General features: G+C 37.4%; 1 protein-coding gene across 2 annotated transcripts in view; it reads left to right on the top strand.

Moving 5' to 3' along the window:
* PPFIA2 (PTPRF interacting protein alpha 2) overlaps nucleotides 1-24,613 on the top strand; it is a 500,781-nt gene that overhangs the window by 304,320 nt on the left and 171,848 nt on the right. For both annotated transcript variants that reach the window (XM_056114449.1, XM_056114448.1), the window contains 2 exons: nucleotides 701-865; nucleotides 8,611-8,685. In XM_056114449.1, coding sequence (XP_055970424.1) covers nucleotides 701-865; nucleotides 8,611-8,685 — 240 coding nt within the window. The remainder of the gene's footprint in view (nucleotides 1-700; nucleotides 866-8,610; nucleotides 8,686-24,613) is intronic.

Raw genomic sequence — 24,613 nt, 5'->3', positions numbered from 1 at the left:
ACACTAAGAATATGTAGTTTTCAGGAGAGAAAAATTAAAAGTATATCCTTTATCCTCTTTCCCAAAATATTTTTTGTAAGTCTGTTACTTTGTTCCAGTTGGCTGCATCATTCTCTACCATATAATCTAAGAATACATTCTGAATAAAAGTATCAGTGGTTGCCATCATAAAAGTATATCAACATGTAATTGTTATTTCAGTACAGTCACAATACAGCATGAATATCATAGTAATTACATTTAAAGTAACAGTATGATTTTCTTGCTAATTTTTAATTAAAAAGTTTAAATGACAAAATATAAGTTTTAATAAGTTTTAAATGTCTTTACTATTTTCAAAAAACTGATAATGTATTGTGTATTGTGTATTATGTTCCTTAATTATTAACACAGCGGATCACATTTCCTGCCATATTATTCTTTTGAATCCATGCTGAGATTGTAAAAATGTAGTAAAAGAATTCTTAAACTTTACATTATAATTATAATTTGGTCCTTTTTTGTTAGAAATAAAATTTACTTTTAATTCACTGTACAAATTGGTTTACAATAAGTTTTGCACATCTTTGTTGCTCTCTGGTATAATCTGAGACTATCATACATATAAAGCAAATCTGCAATCTTTTAAGGTAGAATTTATTGATACATATGAATGATTTGGTACGCATAGAATAATTGTGTTTTCTGTTAAACTCATTAGCTGTTACTGGAGCATTTGGAGTGCCTTGTGTCACGACATGAAAGATCACTAAGAATGACGGTGGTGAAACGGCAAGCCCAGTCCCCCTCAGGAGTATCCAGTGAAGTAGAGGTTCTCAAGGCACTGAAATCTTTGTTTGAGCACCACAAGGCCTTGGATGAAAAGGTACAGTATTCACAAAAAATTATCTTTTTTTTATAGTCAGATACATATCATTAAACCTGCAGAAGAAAGTATAATATTGATCAACAACTTCTAGCTCAGTTGTGCTTTTGTCATCATTAACAAGCTCCCTGTCTTCATTCATGACCCATCTCATTCTGGAACAAGTCAATACAGAGGATCATATTTGAAATTAAAAATATCATTCTTAGTGCTACCTGCTTTTATATGCATTGGAAATATTTTTGTCTGCTCTCTCTCTCTCTCTCTCTTCCATAATACCAGTGAATCTATGGTTTCTTATTGTACATACTGGTTGGAATCCAAGTTATTCTTTGAAATGGAATATTCTCATCAACCTACCTGTAATTCTTATAATTTTTTTAGTTCCCCATTTCTCTTCTTTAACTCACAATCCTCACTCCTCCTTCACTTCCACCCTTGAAATGTATGTCTACAGTTGCCAACAGAAGAGACTAGTATTCGACAATTAAATATACCATAAAATGTAATTCATATTTTCCTAACTCTTCTATGTCTAATTACTTAGTGCTGAAGATAAATTTTAAGAGTTTTTGCACATATATTTTATTATTAGAATAAACTCTGGCTTGGGTCTCTTAAAAATAAATTTTCTGTAATTTAAATAAACTACTGAAATAAAGAATTGGGAATAATTTCCTTTAAGATTGGCAAAGTTTGTGACATGATTTTAATTTTGTGAAATTTTCAAGAATTAATATTTTAAAATTAATAAAGGTTTAGGATTTTGCAGTATGGGAATTAATTGAACACTTCTGTATAGAATATATAATAAAGTCTGATCACTAAAATTCAAACTAGGGTTAATAGTTATAGGTAGCTTAAATTCTCATATAATTTAGCTCTACTTAATATTAATATACATATAAGTTATCACTGGTATTTCAAATATACTTAGAGCAGGGCTTTATATAGATGTGTATATAATGTTAAATGTAGGGGTTTTTTTTGTAGATTATCATATACAAATTGTCCCTTAGCTTTCATTTTAGCCATGAGAGGCAACTAATTTGTGAGTAATTTTGAAGAAAGAAGAGATATTATATTAAGAATCTTAGTAAAGCTGGAATGATAGCACAGCGGTAGGGTGTTCACCTTACAAGCGGCCAACATGGCCGACCCGAGTTCAATTCCTCCGCCCCTATCGGAGAGCCCGGCAAGCTACCGAGATGATCAACGGGAGGGCCTTTACCTTTTACCTTACCTTTAGTAAATATTACCGAACAATATAAAATGTAAAATGATAGTTTAGTATATCTAGTTTCATGTGATAGTGTCACATAAAATTTACTTTCTTATAAAATCCGTTGCTAAGAATTTTTAATTCTTCAGAGTTGAAAAGAGAGCTCAGAGGCTGTGGTCTATTATCTGATCCCTGGCACAGCATGCTTGCTTACAACCCTATAGGGGATAGCCCTGGAGGTTCACAAGCAATGCTGATCATGGCTTCAGTGCACCCCAACACCACTGGGTCCAAGCAGTACCACATCATTAGATTCTAACACTGAAGTGTACAGTTCAGTTTGCCAAGTTTCTCTGGAAATGACCAAAATGGGCCCAGCGAGCATTGCTTGCAAGCCATACTCCACCCAATAATAAAGAATTTGTGAGACCTTATATTTATAGATGAATAGAGTTCATTCCAGTCTTTTTGGCAGATATTTGTCTCATGTTAGATTGAGGAAACCACAGTGCTGGAGACTTACATATTAATAACAGGCAATGCTAAAAGGCGATGTTTACAAGATATAATGAAGTTACATAAAAATTGAAAACTAAATCTGCTTAAGAAAATAACATGAAAAACAATGATGTCTTCTTAGAGGGATAATATTTTATCAAAGTATCAGAAATATGTGAGAATTATTTTATAAAGCAATAATTTAAGGACCAGGGTGACAGCTCAAAGGACTAGTGCTCATGCTTTACATACCATAGTACCAGTTCAAACCATAGCATAACTTCGTTCCCTGAGCACTGCCTAGTGTGGTCAAAAAAAAAATAAGGCTTAGAAATGCAGAATGCTCTAACCCACAATTTCTTAACAGGGGGCTATAAAACCTACTTTGATCCAGGGAATATTCCAGATGAAAATTGCATAAATAAGTGACCACAACATAAGACTAGGGGGACTAACCAGTAGGATTGGGAGCCACAGGAAGAAAACAAGGGAAGAAAGGGACACGTTGCTCTAATCAATGCGACTAATATATAAAATTTCTAAGAGTTGGGGCTGGAGCTATAGCACAGCAGGTAGGGCATTTGCCTTGCACGCAGTCAACCCGGGTTTAATTCCCAGCATCCCATAAGGTCCCCTGAGCATGCTAGGAGTAATTCCTGAGCGAAGACCCAGGAGTAACTCCTGTGCATTGCCAAATGTGACCCAAAAAAGAAAAAAAATTGCTAAGAGTTATAAGAGAATTCTAGTCTGGTCATAAAACATCTAAAAATTTTACAAGTCTTGAATGAAGGTTAATAAGAAAGTGTGCTGTGGTATTACCAGTTAGGAGTTCCACATCACTAAAGTAAGGGATAATTCCATAAAATAATTAATAGAAGACACTAAGCAATATTAAAAAAACATTGAGTATGAAAAATATTTTTGTACAACAAAGAAACTAAAGATAATGTATTATTTATAAGTTCAGTGAGCTTACCTTAACTAAATGTTTCTCATACAGTCTTATGAGCTATCATGGGATTTATTATATCCAGAGATGTTGTTGGCATTGGTGTTTTCAGCAGTAATTGATAATTATCAGCAGAGTAATGATGAATAATCAAAGGGAAAGTGAGTACTTGGTTGCTGGGGTTTGGCAGATCTAGACAGGTTGCATTTATTTATGTTTTTCTTCTGTTTTGCCTGAGGGAAATAATAAAAACCACCTCGTAGTTGTAAAGAAAATTAGAAGTGACATGGCATATATATCTTTAAAGTACTGCTTGCCGTCATCAAGTGAAAAAACTCCCAACCATGTAAAGATATATATCACCATTGATTCATAACTTAGTTGTTGAAGGACTCATATGCATCAATGTACTCTTGTAGATACTTTTCCTAATTTAGAATAGCTCACAGCTCTTCCTAGGGATGGGGAAGAATAAGAGACAGATATAAAGAAATAATTACAAAATTCTAATTTAAGTATTATGAACAGTATTTTAAATAGAAGATTGTAAGCGAATAAAGTTAGCCATGTCATGAAGCCAAGATAATGGCAAATTTACCAAAGGTTTTAAAACACTTGAAAAACTAAATCAAATATGGAAGACCAAAATAATTGTGGAAAATTACAGTGACTGGAAGTTTTAATTACTGATGTCCTCATTTTTAATTACTGGTGATACAATTTGCTTGATTAGACAAGATTAATAGCAAATTTGATACCAAATATATTACCAATTTTATGTTGGATATTTTTTAATTTACTATAAGAAATTTTGTATATGTGTATATATATGTTTTAATCATGATTTTAATATTCGTATATCTCCAACTATATTTTCAAAGATAGTAATATATAGATTTACATGAGAGCCATAACCAAAAGCATATTAACTCTTAGTATAGTTCATGTATATATCTATGATCAAATGTCATAATCTCAAATCTAGATTTGAATTTCTCATCTAAGGAGAGTTCCTCAATATAATCATGTTCCTCATATAAACATATGAAATAAGTTGACAAATCAAATAGAAAACATTGGCATTTCAATTTCTAGTAGTTTGGATTGTGTGCTTCTTTCACTCAAAGTTCTTCATCCTTCAACAATTGTTATTTTTATAAACTTATTTTAGTTCTCAACTATTCTGTAGCCTTAGCTCATCTTCTGGAATAAAAGTACCTATTATCCATTTTAAGCCATTATAAATAAAATATAGTAGTGGATAAAATAAGAAATAAAATTATATAGGTGAGTATGTTTGGGCATTTTGTAGTCTAAAATAAGTAATTTATGTATCTTAGCCTAGGGCTGGAGTGATAGCATAGCGGTAGGGAGTTTGCCTTGCCAACAGCCAACATGGCCCACCCAAGTTCGATTCCTCCGCCCCTCTTGGAGAGCCCGGCAAGCTACCGAGAGTATCTCGCCTGCACGGCAGAGCCTGGAAAGCTACCCATGATGTATTCAATATGCCAAACACAGTAACAACGAAAGTCTCCAATGGAGACGTTACTGGGACCGCTTGAGCAAATCGATGAACAACGGGAGGACAGTGACAGTGACAGTGATCTTAGCCTAAAGACAGCTGATAGATTAAATATAATCATGTAGTAAAAACTCAGAAAAAGTTAAATATATATTCAACATGATCAATTGTTTGCGATTTAGACAAAAATTAAAACAATTTTAATAGCATATCAATGATCTTTTTTTTTTGCCTTTTGGGTTACACCCAGTGATGCACAAGGGTCACTCCTGGCTCTGCACTCAGGAATTACCCCTAGTGGTGCTCAGGGGACCATATGGCATGTTGGGAATCGAACCTGGGTTGGCCACGTGCAGGGCAAACGCCCTACCCTCTGTGCTATTCTTCCAGCTGCCTGCAATGATCTCTTGTTCTCAAATTCTATTCAAGTTAATAATTTTGGCTTTCTGGTGGTGCTATGTTCTAATCGGGGGGGGGGATAGCTCATCATTCATCCTTTTTCCCTTATTAATGTATTTGCAGTTTTGTAGATAAGAAAAATATTAGGATTTTTGTACTATCTAAAGGTTGTTCCTTTGGATTCTCCTCTGGTTTCTCTTATCTAGTTTAGTAGAGATTAGTGCAGGTGAAGCAAACATATGTCATTCATCTGTGTTTTGCCAAGGAATTCAGCACAAAGAAATGAATCTACTCTCATATATTTGAAAATTAAACATTTTGAGATTATGGTTTTATACTAACATTATCTGCTTTTTGCAATTGCAGCTTCAATTCAAAATATGTTTAGGATGTTTCTGTGAAGATGTTTTGTTGTTATTTTGTTGGTGATATAGTCATAATACCATTCCAAATTCTTTGAGGGAGAATTTGCATTTTCATATTGTTTAATAAGCTTGCAAGCTCAATACAATGGAAATATAAACACTAACTTGTGGTCAACACAAACACAAAATCTTGAAGAATTTCCTAAATTTTCAATTTAGGAAAGAAAGCCAGAAAGAGATTTTAACCTCTAATATAGTCTGGTTTGGTCATTCATTATATGTCCTGAATGAATCTTTTAGAAATATCTCGAAGTGGAAATATATACTTTTAATATGGGTAACTTAGCTTCTTCAAAACACTATAAATGGATATTATCAGTATTGATAAGGGATTTACATCATTTTACATTGCTGTTTTCAAGTTCTAGACTTTTTACAAAACACTTTTACTTTCTACTCAGTATTTTAAAAATGAGCACAAAACTTTACAGTCACTCATGTTGAATATTAAACATACTTTCTACAATATCCATACATATCCATGTCCATATATCAGCAATTCTCATTTTTATATTTTCAGGATGTTTGTTTCTTTTGCACGTATCTAAGCCACTCATTAGAAAAAATTAGAATCTAATATTCAAGGTAAAGTGCTTGCCTACAGGTCTCCTTCCTATAGGTTGATCACTGGCACTCCCTATGGTCCCATTGTGCCACAATGCATGAACCTTGAGCTCTAATCTAGAAGTGAGCCCTCAAATAGCCAGGCATGGATCCGAAACAAAACAAAACAAAAATATGTCAAACTATCAAAAATTCATTTCCTTGTAAACCTTGTTCAGTTATAAGTTAGCATAAGTTTCATACAATTTTAATAAACAAGTGGGTATTTGTCTAACAATTTAGTTAAATATCTTGTTAACATCAGGTACCAATTTGACTAACACATTGGCATATTGTGTTAGAACCTAACTAATAATTGTCTTTGATATCAAATGTCAGTTTATGTGATACCAATAGTCAGATAATTGGGACATAACTAAAAATAATAATAAGTCAACTCTTAAGATAAATTTTCTTTTTTTTCTAATATATTTCAGAAGCTAAGTGTACTTTGATTTCCTGAATATATATGTTTTCACTGTATAGCTCTAAAATGTGTTGGATATTCTTCAAATTTCTAATAAGATTCGGGATTTTAATAATCTTGGTTGGTCAATTGGAAAATATTGTTTTAATTACCACTTTAAAATAGTCTATTTCAATGCACATTTGACTAAACCTGTATTGACAGTTAAATGCTACTAAAATATCATTTCACTAAAATATGCTATCAAGAAATTAATAAAGTTGAGAAAATAAGACTATATGTTTGCATAAATGCACAAATGCTGCACCATTAAACTGTATTCATATTTATTCATAAATAATAAAAACTCATATTTGTTTGAGAGATGGTGCTGACTGACATTTAGGCTCTTGCCTTACATGCTGCCAAACCCAGTTCATGCCTTCTTGGAGCACCTTCATGATTGATCCCTGAGCACAAAGCATGGAAAAATCTCTATATACTACCATTGTGCCATGTTCACCCCCATCCACAAAAGAAAAAGACAGTTAAATGTTAGATGTATCTGTACTAGAATGTATAAATTTTGATTTTTTAAGGGAAAATTAAACTACTGTAGTTCTGCCTTTTGTTTTAATTCAACAAAATTTCTTTCCCTGAACTTTCTAACTTTTGGTTAATTTAATTTGTTGTACATGAAAATCTAGACATGTGATAGCTAAAGATATTTTAAGATGTTTAAGATTACAATAATCTAGTATTTCTATTTAATTTTTAATGGTATTCAGACTTACTCCTGGTTCTGAACTTAGGGATTACTACTGGTGGGCTCAGGGCACTATCTGGGATTCTAGAGATTGAACCCAAGTTTTCCCCCTGCAAAGCAAGCCCAGCCCACTGTACCCACTGTACATCTCCAGCCTTTATAAATCATATTTTTTTCAAACTAAGTATGGACAGTATTTGGCTTTACAAAGTATAATGACTAGGATTTTGATATATTTTAAAGATATTTAAATACTCATTAAAACACATTAAATTAAATAATGCCTGAGTAATAATAGAAATATAATTGCTACATGTTAATATTCATATTTTAATGATTCTTTTTTTTAGACAAATCAATTTTGAAGTTAGGCAAAAAGTTCCTATGAAAATTCACTTATTTTATTTATTTTGGGGGGGCCAGACCCTGCGGTGCTCAGGTGTTACTCCTAGCTCTGAACTCAAGAATTCCTCCTGGCAGTGTTTAGGGGACCATAGGGGATGCTGAGGATTGAACCCAGGTGGCTGCATCCAAGGCAAGCATCATATTCATTGTACTATCACTTTGGTCCTGTAATGTCACATATTTTAAAGAAAAGGGTTGTTTTTTTTTGTCTGTATCTCAGGTTTAATATGTGACTCTGATTTAGATGAATTCATGACATGTTTTCTAACATCGTCTCTATATAACTCTATGAACCAGATTCAAACACATAGAGTCCTATTCTTACCCCACCGGATATTTTATCTTTGAAACAATGGGAGGATCTGCAAGAGGAAATCCCCTGATAATGTTACTGTGAAGCATCTGTGTGTTCATAGTATTTAGGAGCATGTAGGGCTAGAAGTGTTTTAATAAATTGAAAAATTAGTCTCCAATAATGTTAAGGATGGGTTCAACACATTTTACATGCATGGGATGAACATTACTGCACATATTTTGATTTTTCTTCTAGGTAAGGGAGCGACTGAGGGTTTCTTTAGAAAGAGTCTCTGCACTGGAAGAAGAACTAGCTGCCGCTAATCAGGAGGTAACATACCAAACTTTCTCCTCTTTTGAGGTGCAATATTGCTAACTTTATATCCCTTGTGTTTCATGTCCCTCTTATGAAAACTGTCACAAATATATTGCGTTCTGATATTCTACTGAACCAGGCCTGTTGAAACTATTGCCAGGCATGTATTCCGATTTCTAGTGATTCAATATGTCACTAGGACTTAGAGAAAATCAAGAGTTCGTGACATGTAGACTAGCGAGAAGACTTTCAGGAAAAAAAAAAAACGAAGTCAGAATGTCAGTCTTTTCACAAAGGCAAAACAACTCCAAAATTTAAAAAAAAAAGTGTCAAATATCGGTAGCACACAGTTAATAATGAAGTTAACTACTTGGAGGTATATTTTATTTTTCCTTAATTGTTTTTATCTTTTTGAAAGTATTTTGTTTGCTTTTCCTGACATCATATGTTAGTGGAATCATTAGCAAAATCTTCCTACTTTTAAATAATGGAGAAGTGGAAAGCATATGTCGTACATTAGCCCTATCAAGAATTATTATATGCTAACAAATCAGTATTTACATTCACAACACATGCTTTAAATGTCTATTTTCTTTTTCAAAACATTTTAACTGACATAGTATAGGTTTAAAATGTTTTATATGTTTCAGGTGTACACAGTTACAATTGAAAAAAATTTATATGTTATGTTATGATCACCACAAAGTTTGTCACTCCTAGTAATACAATTGACTTTTTTATGATTTTTGTTCTATTTTGTTTGGGGCAGGGTCACCTGGCAATTCTCAAGGGTAACTCCTGGTCCTGTGCTCCCCTGGCGGTGTTTGGAAATGTTGGGAATTAAAACAGGGTCAGCTGTGTGCAAGCCAAGCACCCTATCTGCTGTACTAATCTCTTCATTCCAATTGATTTTTTAGCAATTGGTTTTTTTCTTTCCCCTTTCCTTCTTGTAAAAAATAATATAATTTTTATCATCTGAGTATTGTATTTATTTGTTTTCCATATATGAGCAACATCTTATAATTTTCTTTGATTATTTCACATAGTTTACAATGTACTCTAGCTTTATTTGAACTTTGTTTATTCAGTGCAAAATTTCATTTTGTAAAGCTGAGTAGAATTCCATTATTATTTATATCATACCTTTTTTTAATCCATGGATAAGTAATTAGACTATACTCATGTATGGGTTACTAAAAATAAAGCTACAATGAACACAAGACTGCATATACCTATTTGAAATCGTTTTGTATTTTTTTATTTTTTATTTATTTATTTTTATTTTTTTGCTTTTTTGGGGGGGTCAAACCCGGCCATGCACAGGGGTTACTCCTGGCTCTGCACTCAGGAGTTACTTCTGGCGGTGCTCAGAGGACCATATGGGATGCTGGGAATCGAACCCAGGTCGGCTGCGTGCAAGGCAAACGCCCTACCCGCTGTGCTATCTCTCCAGCCCCTGAAATAGTTTTTTAAGTATCTGGAAATAAAATTCAACGGTGGAGTTATATATGAATTCCCATATATCTTACTTGTGTGAGGTTCTGAGTTTAACCCCTATCACTATAAAAATAAGTAAATAATCATAAAACTGAGTTCTTTTCTTGGGGATAAGGTTATAGTACAGTGGTTAAAGCGTTTGCCTTGTATGTAGCTGACCACCCGTATTCAATTCCAACTACTACCATGGGTGATCCCTAACTATAGGAAAACGCCCTGTGCACCACTTTCTTTGCTCACCAAAATAAAAGAAATAGCATTTAATATAAAAGCCCTTAAGAACAGATATCTGGTGAATTCCTTTTTAAACACATTATTTATTTTATTGAGGAATCATGACTTAAAATGGCATTCCTATTTCCCCTTTCTACTTCCTGTGTTATTAGACCACAACTATCATAATCACCACCAGAGTGTCACCATAACTCCACCACTGGGAAAAGTTACTTTTCACCCTTCCTTTACAATTCTACTGACCATATGAATAGTTCTACAGCAAGGGTTCATTTCTATTGGGCATTGTCTAATTCTTTGTGTGATTTCTTTATATTTCAGAAGTGAGTGAGGTCATTGATATTATCTCTTCTTTCTGTCTTAATATGAAACCATCCAGTTCCATCCAACTTTCAGCAGTTAGATTTCAACTTGTCTCATAGTTGAGTAGAATTTCATTGCCTATATATACCAAAATTCCTTTACCTATTCATCTGTTGTTGGATAATTGGGTTGTTTTAAGATATTAACTACTTTTAATAATGGTATAACAAACAGGTGTACATATGTCCATGTAAATCAGTATTTTAGTGCTCCAAAGTTGATGCTCATGTAGATGTTGTTTTGTATTTTTTTTGGATCTTTGGCTTACAGTTGGCTATGCACAGGGGTTATTCCTGGCTATGAACTCAGGAATTATTCATGGTGGTGCTCAGGACACCATATGGGATGCTGGGGATCAAACCCAGGTGGGCCCCATGCAAGGCAAACGCTCTACCCGGTGTACTATTGCTCCAGTCCTTGTTTTGTATTTTTTTTTGCCTTTGGGGTCAGACCCAGTGATATTCATGGGTTACTCCTGACTCATTACTCAGGAATTACTCCTGGCGGTGCTTGGAGAACCATATGGGATGCCCTGGATTAAACCCGGTTCGGGTACAAGCAAAGCACATACCCTACCTATTGTACTATCACTACAGCCCCTGTTTTGTATTTTTAACTCCCTTTAAATGTATCAAATGGGGTGAGAGCAGTAGACCGGTGGCTAAGGCACTTGCCTCATATGTGATAGACTCAGTTTCCATCCCTGGCATCCCATAAAGTTCCCCTGAGCACCAGCAGAGTGATCCTTTAGCACAGAGTCAGGAATAACCCCTGAGCACTGCCACATGTGCCTCCTTCAAAGAAAAAGTTTTATAAAGATGAACCAGAAAACGGCCCTACCATTTGTGAATGAGAATTCCTTTTACCACATCACCACAAGCACTCCTTGTGTCTTGAATGTTGATAAAGGCTTTTGATTTGTATTTTGCCAATCATCAGGAATAATGAACACTTTTTGTATACTTGTTTGTGACCTGTTTGTATTCTTAGAGAAAGTGTCTTTCATTTTAGATATGATTTATATTTTGTTGTTTTCTGAGTGCAGATATTTATATATTAGATATAAACCGTTTATTGGATATATGTTGTGATCATATTTATTCCATGCAGTAATATGTCTTGATTTTATCCAATATTTCTTTTCAAGTGAAGAAAAATTTTAGTTTAATGTAGTTCCATTTGTTACACTTTTAATTTCTTTGAAAATGAAGTTTACTCATTTTTTAAAAATTTTTATTAGTGAGACACCATGAGGTACAGTTGTAGATGTACAAATTTTGTGCTTGGATTTTAGTTATACAACGATCAAATAACCATCCCTCCACCAGTGCCCATTTCCCACCACCACGGATCCCAGTCTCCCTCCCACCTCCCAAACCCCCCTTCCAACCCTGCCTCTGTGCCAGGGCATTTCCCTCTGTTCTCTCTCTCCTTTTGGGTGTTGTGATTTGCAAAAGAGGCATTGAGTGGCAATCATATTACTCATTTCTGAGGTGAACATTTTGAAGAGTGCTGTATGTTTTCCTCAATGCATTTTATATGTATGGTTCTGATTTTGAAGTCTTTAACCTTTGAATTTACCATTGTGTGGATTGTGAGATAGATCTCTGGTTTCATTTTTGTGCCTGAGGCTAACTAGATTTTTCAGCATTTTTTTTTTTTGAGATTGTCCTTACTCCACTTTATGCACCTATTCCCCTTGTTCGTCAAGAACTCTCAACTTTTATCTAAGGTTTTATCTGTGGGCCTCAGTGATATTGCATCCATCTGTGAGTTTCCTATATCCCAGTACTAAGCAGTTTTGATTATCATACTTTATTTTTTTATTTTTTTTATGCAGGAGTACTGCTATTTATTCAGCATATGATAATTAGCTGACAGAATTGGGCATGAACTCCACCTTACTTTTTTTTCCACTTTTTTATAATTTTATTTATTGGATCATCATGAGAGCAGTTACAAATATTTTGGGTTTAAGTCTCGGTCATACAATGAAACACATGTAACTTCACAAGTGCCGTTCTCCACCCCCAAGGTCCCCAGTATACCCCCATCCCACACCCTCCCCCTAACTGTGGGGCAGATGATTTCCACATTAATCTCTCTCTATTTTGATTATATTCAATATTTTGACACCAGATCCACCATATTATTTGGGATTTTATCCCAACACTAAGATCTGCTGAAAAGGCAACAGTAGACTATTTGTTTTCTATTACTGATTATGAATAAAATATGATGTCGTGCGACTGCAGTAGTGGCCGAGAGATTTGGAAATTCCAAAATTTTAGCAATTAAATCTGGAGGGATTTCTGCCATAACCTGCTGGGTTTCGAGACTTGTTCCTGAGTCTCTGGGATCATGGCCGTTAAGCAGCTTGATCAGGAATCAGAAAGGCTGTTAGTGGGTGGCAACTCAGAGTCTTGTTGGAATGGGGAGGAAAGGGGCGGCTCCACCCCCATTCTGTGAGGCCCCACGTGTCTCGTGACTCCAGACCCAAACCTGACTGTCCAGTGGCCTCTGGAGGATGGCAGCCACTGAGCCACCAAGGAGGAGCAGGCGGAGGGACTGCATCCTTCCTTGTCTGGGGTGGTCCAGTGACAGTAACCTACTGTGGGGTCCGGACGCATTTCTGCCAAAAGCCGCTGGGTTTCAAGATTTGTTCCTGGGTCTCTGAGATCATGGCCATTAAACGACTTGATCAGGAGCCAGAGAGGCCGTTCATTGGTGGCAACCCAAGGTCTCATTGGGATGGGAGGAAAGGGCCGGCTCCACCCCCATTTCGTGAGGCTCCACGTGTCTTATCACTGCAGGCCCAAACCTGACTGTCCAATGACCTCTGGCAGATGGCAGCCACCAAGCCGCCAAGGGGGAGCAGGCGGAGGGACAGCACCCTTTCCCCCTTGGAGTGGCCAGGTGACAGTAACCTACTGCAGGGTCCAGGTATATTTCTGCCAAAAGCCGCTGGGTTTCAAGACTTGTTTCTGAGTCTCTGGGATTATGGCTGTTAAAAAGCTTGATCAGGAGCCAGAGAGGCCGTTTGTGGGTGATGACTCAGGGTCTCGTTAGGGTGGGGAGGACAGGACCAGCTCCACCCCCATCCCGTGAGGCCTCGCGTGTCTCCTCACTCCAGGCCCAAACCTGACTATTCAGTGGCCTCTGGAGGATGGTGGCCACCGGGCTGCCAGGGGAAACAGGCCAAGGCACAAAACCTATTCCCACCTGGAGTGACCTAGCACTGGTAACCTACTGAAGGGACTGGATGCATTTCTGCCAAAGCCGCTGGGTTTCAAGATTTGTTTCTGAGTCTCTGGGATCATGGCCATTAAACAGCTTGATCAGGAGCCAGAGAGGACATTTGTTGGTGGCGACTTGGGGTCTCATTGGGGTGGGAGGGAAAGGGCCCACTCAGCACCCATCCCATGAGACCTCACACATCTCGTCACTGCGGGCCCAAACCTGACTGTCCAATGGCCTCTGGAGGATGGCGGCCACCGAGCCATCAAGGGGGAGCAGGTGAAGGACAGTACCCTTTCCCCCTTGGGGTGGCCCAGCGACAGTAACCTACTATGGGGTCTGGACTCATTTCTGCCAAAAGTCGTTGCATTTCGAGATTTGTTTGTGAGTCTCTTGGATCACGGCCATTAAGTAGCTTGATCAGGAGCCAGTGATGCTGTTCATGGGCGGCAACTTGGGATCTCGTTAGGATGGGGAGGAAAGGGCTGGCTTCACCCCCATTCCGTGAGGCTCCACATGTGTCCTCACTGTGGGCCCAAACCTTACTTACTGTCCAGTGGCTACTAGAGGATAGTGGCCAATGGGTCGCCAGGGGGAACAGGCCAAGGCATGAAACCTATTCCCACCTGGGATGGCCCAGCTCCTGCAACCCACTACAGGGACTGGACACATTGCTGTCAAAAGCTGTTGGGTTTCGAAACTTGTCTCCGAGTCTCTGGGATCATAGCCATCAAGCAGTTCGAGCAGGAACCATAGAGGACATGCCTCCAATTATATAGCTGAGCCGGAGGTGGTTTGAGGGTGTGTCTCCCACATACCTAACTTTTAGCCATTTACTTTCTTGGTAAACTTTGCCCCAAGTTTTGGGGTCTGGCCAAGGGCACAGCAGCAATTTTGGGGTATCTGGAAGTCTGAAGGCGCCATCAGGCTCCTGATGCACTCGCCTCACAGGTACAGATTGACCTGCTGGCAGCACCATACCCCCCCTTTTTTTTAAAAGAAAAGGATAATGTCACAAATATATGATATTTCTTTATTTATTTTTAGAAGATACAGTAGTTTTTATTTATTTATTTTTTAAATTTATTAATTGAATCACCGTGAGAACAGTTACAAAGCTTTCAGCTTTAAGTCTCTGTCATACAATGATCAAACACCCATCCTTTTACCAGTGCATATTTTCCACCACCAAGAACCCCAAAAGACCCCCATGCCACCACTCTCCATTCCTGTGAGGCAGATGATTTCCACTTAACTCTCTGAATTCATTATTTTGACAAAAGATGCACCATTATCATTTGGAATATTCCTCCAACAATCAAACCTGCTGAAAAGCCATCATGAAATAATTTGTTTTCTATTGCTGGCTATGAAGACCATATGATTTTGGATTTCTGATATTTTACTAATTAAGTCTGGAGGGATTTCTGCCAAAAGCCGAATACTTCCCGGCGGGGGGGGGGGGGGGGAGGCAACTCGTGGTTGTGGCAGGGCAAGAAGGACGTGCTGGTTCTGCCCCCCATCCCATGAGGCCGTACTTGCCCCGTCACCACCGGCTCATACCTGGCTGTTCGATAAGCTCTGAGGCGGCTACCACCATGCTGCTTGGGGGTCGGGGATGGTGGAAGAGACAGACATCCTTTCCCACCTGGGGCAGGCGGGAGGGGCACAGCCCCATAGCTTAATGCATAGTCCATTCACATTTCTGTCAGCAGTTGCTGGGTTCCGAATTAGGTCTGTGTGCCTCTGGGGCCATGGCTGTGCCAGAGAGCCGCTGGTGCCAGAGAGCTGCTCGTGGGGGTGATTATCAGACTTTAATACTGTAATTAGAACTGCATTTAGAACTTGTTGAACAATGTAGTAAGACTTTATTTAATGTTGTGTTGAATCTGTACATTACTTGTATAGGATTGTTATTTTAATAATATTGATTCTTCTGATCTTTGAAGAAGATTTATATCTTTTAGTTGTGAATAGTTTTCATTAAGTGATTCTTTTAGCACAGTGGTAGGGCGTTTGCCTTGCACGCAGCCAATGTGGCCGACCCGAGTTCAATTACTCTGCCCCTCTCAGAGAGCCCGACAAGCTACTGAGAGTATCTCGCCTGCACAGCAGAGCCTGGCAAGCTACCTGTGATGTATTCGATATGCCAAACACAGTAATAACAAGTCTCACGATGGAGACGTTACTGGGCCCACTCGAGCAAATCAATGAACAACGGGAGGACCGTGACCGTCACCGTTGATTTAAATATGTATGTTGATTAGGAATTAATTAGGAAATAAGTTGATTCCTAGTTACTTTAGGTGTTTTTGGAGCGATAGCACAGCGGTAGGGCGTTCGCCTTACAAGCGGCCAACATGGCCAACCCGAGTTCGATTCTTCCGCCCCTCTCGGAGAGCCCGGCAAGCTACCGAGAGTATTCAATATGCCAGACACAGTAACAACAAAGTCTCCAATGGAGACGTTACTGGGCCCGCTCGAGCAAATCGACGATCAACGGGAGGGCCTTTACCTTTACCTTTACCATAGTTTGTATTGATTTTTTTTAATTTCTCATCTACATAATTGTTTACAAATGAAAAACTCTTTTGTGCCTTGATTTTATAGCCTGCTACTTTAGTATATAAATTTACTGTTTCTAGGAGTTTATCGCTGTTGTCCTAAAAGTTTTTTGTGTATACTATTATGCCATCTGCAAACAGTTGTAGTTTGGCTTCTTTATGTATTTGAAATCCTTTTTATTTTTTATGTTTGCTTAATTATCATGGCTCAGATTTCCAATACTAAGTTAAGTAGTACTGTGAGAACAACCCTATCTCATGCCTGATTCTAGGAGAAAGGGAAATATTTCCAGGTTGTTTAAGTATTATCTTAGCTGTGGTTTGTGTTGTAAGGATTTTACTGTAGTGAGGTGAATTCCTTCCATCCCAGTTTGTTAAAGGGTCCTCTTCATAAATTGTATTGAAACTTTTTGGATACTGTCTCTGCATCTATAGAAATGACCATATGCTTTGCTCTTTCCTTAATTAATGTGGTACATCTCATTAATTTATTTGCATACATTGAACAAATTTTGAATTCTTGTAATGAATCACATTTAATTATGGTGCATGATCCGTTTAATATATGATTGAAATATCACTGTATCACTTCATCCCATTGTTCATCAGTGTGCACAAGTGGGCATCGGTAATGTCTCCATTTGTCCCAGTCCTGAGATTATAGCAGCCTCCTTATTCGTCCTTCCCAACGGTGCCATATTGGAGGCTCTTTCTGGGTCAGGGGAATGAGACCCTTTACTGTACTGTTTTTGGCATGTCGAATACACCCTAGGGAGCTTTCCAGGCTTTGCAATGTGGGCAGGATACTTTCAGTACCTTGTTGGGCTCTCCGAGAGGGACTGGAGATATATATAAGTGAATATAAGCAAGTATAGTAAAGCCAAACACATGTGTACTTTTTTAGGTACATCAGTCGGCTAGAGTATAAGAGGTAGAGGCTGCACGCTTCTGGGAGCTTTATTTTATAGTCTCTGGATCTTGGCTATTGATGGGATTACATGGTGCCAAGGGCAATTTGTGGCTGTGACTGCCAAATTACTGGAAAATGGGGGATCTGGGTGGAGGAGGCCCAGCCCTGATCCGAGCAGGCCTGGAGATCTCAGCCCCAGGTCCTGCATACCTGGGTTCCACTGCTGGTTCCTTCATGTGTGAGGCCGTCCAAACATGTGGAGAGTGGCCTTGAGCATGACTGTGGCTGGATTCTGGAGGTTTTTGGCTGCTGGGGCTCTTTTTGGGGCGGGAGAGAAACACAACCCACCCCCCTCCAAGGGGCCCCAGTGAAGACAGCCTGGCACAGGGGCAGGCGGTTCTGCGTCAGATTGAAATATATTCACTAAAATTTAGTTGAGGATCTTTGAATCTGTGCATTGCACTGCACTGTCTTCTAACCATTGTTCATCAATTTGCTCAAGCGGGCCCAGAAATGTCTCCATATTGAGACTTGTTACTGTGTTTGGCATATTGAATACATCATGGGTAGCTTGCCAGGCTTTGCCGTGTGGGTGAGATACTCTTGTTAGCTTGCTGGGCTCTCCGAGAGGGGTGGAGGAATCGAACCCGACTCGGGCGAGCTGACTGCACCCAAGGCAAACGCCCTACCGCTGTGTCAATCTGTGATAATTAATAATGTTTATTTGTAGTTTTCTTGATTAGTGAATGGTCACGGCCCTTGCCTTGCACACGGCTGACCCAAGTTTGATCCGAAGTACCACATATTGCCCTCCAGCCCTTCCAAGAGTGATCCCATTATGCAGAGCCAGAGTGATCCCTGAGTACTGCCAGGCCAGGTGTGGCCCAAACACAGAAACAAAAATAGAAGACAGTGTTGAGGGGATTCCTGTTCCTTGCACTTTCTATCAGAGCTTGAGAAAGATGGATAATATATCCTCTTTGAAGGTTTTAAAGAACTTACTAGTGAACCTTTTTGGACCCAGACTTTGTGTGTATATTTGGGGAGTGGGAGGGAGATTGATTTCCTAAGAGGTCTATTCAGATTTTCTGGCTTTCTCCTGACTCATGCCTGATTGTATCATAAGACTCTAAATATTTATACATTTCTTCTTAGTCTCTTATTCAGTTGCATTTATTTAATAAGATATTTTGTACTCTGAACTATATGTGATGATTTATCTCCTTTCCGTTTTTATCCAGTTTGTCAAAGTGTTCTCTCTTTTTCTTTGTGAATACAGCAGAGGGTGTGTTAACCTTATTCTTTTTTTTTTTTAATTACTCTTGGTTTGCTCCTTAAACTCATCTTCTGCTTAAACATGTGTCTCACTCGCTTGTATCTTTGCTGGCTTTTTCCATTCTAGGGAAGCCCATGTTCTCTCTTGAGCACATATACTTCTTTCACCCCCTCACATTGTTCTAAGTTGAAATAAAAACTATCTTGAGCTCTCACCAGGTTGACTCATCCACCAGCCCTCCTCTGCCAATTCAAGACTAAATCTCCAAGGAGATGCAGGCCAAGCAACTAAAATTTATGAGAATACTGGTCCTCATGGCTGAAAATTGTGGAGTGCCCTCAGGGTGTGGGTTGGCAGAGTATGTGCTCTGCCAGAAGCCCTTGCAGTCACTCCCAGGGCTCAATTCTACCACAACTAGTCACAAATACTCTCTGCAGGGATGGCAAACTGTGAACAATTTTGACTGCCTTGGTGTTCAAGCTAAGGACTGTGGTGTCTTCTTGGAGTTAGGGTTTGCAGTGTTCCCCCCACATCTCTCTTTGACCAGTGCTTCTGGAAGTCCAGGAACCCATGCCCACTTTCTGTAACACTGTCATGTCAACTCATTGCGCCAGATCATAGAACCTGAAGTCTCTGGCTGTGCGAAACCTCCTGATTCCTCAATACTGAAATTCTAGTTTATGGAAAGTAACAAAGAATCCAACTAAACTCAACAAACAAAAACAATAGCACAGAAAGGTTCAACTAGCAACAAACAGCTTAGTATATTCTTCGTCAAGGACTTAGCAATGCCAGGATGAGATACAGCAATTTTTACATTAATAAAAAAAGAGAGAGAGATTTTTATATACTTACTGGTTTTAACATTGGAGCTTTGTATTATAATTAATTTTCTCTCTGGAATTTTTTCAACAACTGTGTGTTTTATCTATATAAATGTCTAAATAAAAATAAATGTTCTGTAGTACTGTCCTCCCATTGTTCATTGATATGCTAGAGCGGGCACCGGTAACATCTCCATTGTGAGACTTGTTGTTACTGTTTTTGGCATATCGAATACATCACGGGTACTTTGCCAGGCTTTTTCGTGCGGGCAGAATATTCTCAGTAGCTTGTTCGGCTCTCTGGGAGGGGAGGAGGAATCTAACCCAGGGCAGCCACGTGCAAGGCAAAAGCCCTATATGCTATGCTATTAAAATAATACAAAATAACCCATTGTTGGTTGTATTTATATTTTGTTTTACTTTTATTTAAATACTAATTTTATGGAATTTTTATTTTGTTTCCTTTTTCTACTTTATTTGTCTCCTTTGTTGTTAATTTTCTTGTTTCTTGAGATGTGATAATATATTATCAGTTTGCTCCTATTCTTGTTTCCTAATGAGTGCCTATATTGCTATGAACTCCTTGAAATTAGAGGGAGTCAGAAGGGTTGGCCACATCTGAATGTTCTTTAGGGGTATTCCTGGCTCTGTGTTCATTAATGACCCCAAGCTGTACTTAGAAACCATTGCATTTCTAGAGATTTGAGCCAAGGTTAGCAGAATGCAAAAGAAGTACCCAAACCCTTTACTAGCTCTCCAGCAAGAACTCTGTCTTAATAGAGCTTTTGCTGTTTTTCCATCTGGTGAGTTAGCTGCTTCATTCTCTTGTTCACTCAGGAATCTTATTTTCATGCTTTGATTTCATTTGTATACTTTGATTTCAGTTTTGATTCAGTGGTTGTTTAGTAGATATTGTCCAATAGTATGTTAATCAGTTTTTAAGTGTTTGAATCTTTCTCAGTTTTCCATTGTATTTACCTTTGTATTTACCTTGTGTTTTATTTTCAACTTCAAAACATATTGACCTAAAAGGCAAAAGATATTATTTATATTTTCTTGATAATATAGACTAATTTTCTGTACCTGCATGTGGTCTGTTTTCAAGAAAGACCTATGTGCACTTGAAAGGAATTTTGGGATAGAGAACTTTAAATATCCTGATAGCTTTAAATATCTATCAAGTCCACTTCCTCTTTTTCTTCCTTTAAGTCCTCTGTTTCCATATTCATTCTTTGTCTCACTGATCTATTCAACCTGAAAGGGTCACTAGAATCACCCTTTTATTATTGGTTGCTATTAAACTAAACTATTATTGTGTTGCTGTAAATATTTAGTTTCATCCTATTAGTACTTGCTTCATGTATTTTTTATGTTTCTTCATTTTGTGCATAATATTAATGAATGTTAAGTCTTATTGATGTGTAGATCCTTTGATAATCATATTTCATGATATAACTTGTATTACCTTTCTATAACTTGAGGTCCATTTTGTATGATACAAGTATGGCTGTGCTTGTCTTTGTTAGGCCTCTGTATGACTTTTATAGCTGTTTACTATTGTGTTGGGAATTTAATTTTTTTATATCACTTTATTGTCGGCATCTTGCAAGACAAAGGCCCTACCTGCCATGCTATCACTCCTGGGCTGGATAGCACAGTGGGTTGGGCATTTTCCTTGCACATGGCTGACCCGGGTTAGATTCCTCCACCCCTCTTAGAGAGCCCGGCAAGCTACCGAGAGTATCTTGCCCACATGGCAAAGGCTGGCAAGCTACCTATGAAGTATTTGATATGCCAAAAACAGTGACAATAAGTCTCACAATTAGTTGTGAGATGTTATTGGTGCCCGTTTAAGCAAATAGATGAACAAGTCTCACAATTTGTTGTGATACGATACTGGTGCCCGCTCAAGCAAATTGATGAACAATAGGACAGCAGTCCTACAGTGCTTATTTTCAGTTGTGTGCTTTTCATATTCTTTTTTAGTAGGTGTTCATTATGGTCTCATAGAGGGAACAGCTTTGTAGTTTTATATTGTCCCAATTATTTACTTTTGCTGTAATTTCCTGTGCTTTTATAGTATGATCCCAAAGACATCTCCAAGGCATAAAAGTATTCTTTTTATTTTTATTATTATTTTATTTATTATTTATTATTCGTTATACTTGGAGAGTATCTCGCCCGCACGGCAGAGCCTGGCAAGCTACCCGTGATGTATTTGATACGCCAAACACAGTAACAACAAAGTCTCCAATGGAGTCGTTACCGGACCAGCTCGAGCAAATCGATGAACAATGGGAGGACAGTGACAGTGACAGTGATACTTTTTATATTTATTTTTTATATTTATTTTATGCACTTGATTTTAAGTAATAAACTCTTTATTCTGAATAAACTATGGTGTTTGATGTAAAAAAATTGTCACTTTTTTTTTGCATGTGAAGACTAATTTTCTTAATACTACTGAAGAGATTTTCCTTGTGTCATTGTATGCAATCGCTTTTTTGTTATGAATTAGTTGTGCACATATATCTTGCTTTGTTTTTAGACTCTGAATGTTGTTAAAGTGTCTAAATCTCTTCTGATTCCAGTACACATAATTAAGATAACCATGCTTGAATATACTTATGCAGATATATAGTTTGAATTTTAGATTCACTTTGCCTATATTTTTTGTTGCTTTAGTCAAATTTTAGTATTTTAGTATCAAATTTTAGTATTTTTAATTTACATAAAAGCTGTAATTCTAATTCATTGATTTAATCCAGAATTAACTTTTGAAGTAAGAGAGTTTTAACTCCAGGAAAAATTTGTTTCATATGAAAAGTATAGTGAAAAGTATATTTTTATGTTAAAAATATAACTGGTGTCATATCAGCTAGAAAATTATGTGCAATATTTTGTTTACCAAGGTATTTCATCAAACTCAGTGGGTTGTTGAGGGAAAGTGGCTTGAGAACAAAACAGTAAAATAATAACTCAGTGTTAGATTTAACTTACCACATTAGAAAATTGGTGATAGTTAATGCCAGTAGTTAACATAAAAAGAGTGCTTTAATATTTATGTGTTTGTTTCTGGAGACCTCCACCAGTAGTATTTAGGGCTATTCTAAGCTAAGTACTGCAAGCTAAGCACGTATACTCCAAGATAAGTATAGGGGTCACTCCCAGAAAAGAGATCAAGTTGTCAGCAAACAAACCTAGCCTCTGTCATGCGGCACACTGTTCAACTACTTTTGCTCTCCAGCTGCTGAGTGCTTATTTTATGTTAGATGATCATTGAGAAGTTATTTCCCCTAGTATAATAACATTCTCCCTACTAGGAAATTTAGTTATTTTTAATGGGCTGGAGCGATAGCACAGCGGGTAGGGCGTTCGCCTTACACGCGGCCAACATGGCCGACCCGAGTTCAATTCCTCCGCCCCTCTCGGAGAGCCCGGCAAGCTACCGAGAGTATTCGATATGCCAGACACAGTAACAACAAAGTCTCCAATGGAGACGTTACTGGGCCCGCTCGAGCAAATCGACGATCAACGGGAGGGCCTTTACCTAATTTGTATTAACTCTATATTCAGTAATTTCACTCTATACTTCAACTATGTCCACATGTTTTCTCCATTTTCTACCATTTCTGCACTATATGATAAAATCATTGTATATTATATTACTATTCTCATATGGAATATCATCACTAGTTGTATCTATTCTTATTTCCTAGCTTTTCATGCAATATTATTTCAAGATTAAGTTAAGCAAAGCTCCAATTGTGAATTTTTTCATTATATTTCTGATAGTAAAATGTATTTGTAACATATACCATATTTGTATTTACATCCATGATACATAGCCCGGCAAGCTACCGAGAGTATTCGATATGCCAAACACAGTAACAACAAAGTCTCCAATGGAGACGTTACTGGGCCCGCTCGAACAAATCGATGATCAACGGGAGGGCCTAACAGAGTTAATATGACTATTTGTTTGCATAGGTATATAATATATTTTCAAGAACCTCGTAAGTGAGTCCAATCCAGAAACCCAGCTTTAACTCCTACTATCCCTATTCCTCTTACTGAGTAATTTTAAAGTCTTGCTAAATTACAGTTTTCATTTTTTTCAAATGCAGCCAACATTTCTCCTGACTTTAAATATTACTTATTCTAATGTCTCTCTTGGAATGCCTCCACAACCCCAGACACCCATTGAAATGGTCTTTACCCATTTAACTCAAGCTGACATCATCTTTGAAATAAAATCTTTTATGATTTCTTGCCAACAGTTACTGCTGTTCAGTTTAAATATCTAAAGCTTATTGCTTCAGCATTTAGTCTGACTGTTCAACAAGTATTAGGGCTAATTACACACCAGTCTAAGCCTGTGGTGTTAGTTCCCTAAGAACATTACCTGGGTATTGCTCATTCTATTTATTTCACTCATCACAGTGATATGAACATCAATAAATAGTTGTCAAATCGCATTGTTAGGGAGTTCACACTGGCCAGTGTTTTCACAATTTCTTTGCTAGAAACCAGTTCCAAAAGAGAGCTTGAAGTCATCATTATTCACATTGTTCTTAAATAAGTTGAAAAAGCCATGCTCAATAGATGGAAGTATGTTGATTATATATATTAAATGAATCCTGTAAAAACATTCTGCACCCGGCAGGAATAAAAAAAGAAAAGAGAAAATGACAAATGCATTATTAACTGGAATTTCATATTATTTGCCTTCTAATGATTGAAGCAGACTGATAGGTAGACAAGTAAAATATAATTTAGCAAAAAAGCTAGAGACCCAAACAAAGTGCAAAAGCTTTGAGTTCATCAGGACATTTATGATGAATCAAAGTATTTCAGGTTGAGCAAACAGAATCATTATAAAAACATGAAATTCCCTGTGTTAAAAACAGTGAATTATATTACTAGTAATGATCAGGGTGAAATTTGTTTGAACACTATAGAGTGAATTGTGGGGATTGGTTTTACAAAGCCCTAAATAATATCTTTAAAAATTGTAATTCATAATAATGGAATTAAA

Source organism: Sorex fumeus, unplaced genomic scaffold (assembly GCF_029834395.1).
Source record: "Sorex fumeus unplaced genomic scaffold, SorFum_2.1 ptg000003l, whole genome shotgun sequence".
NCBI lineage: Eukaryota > Metazoa > Chordata > Mammalia > Eulipotyphla > Soricidae > Sorex > Sorex fumeus.
The sequence above is the reverse complement of the archived record's forward strand: the minus strand, read 5'-3'. Positions and strand labels throughout refer to the sequence as shown.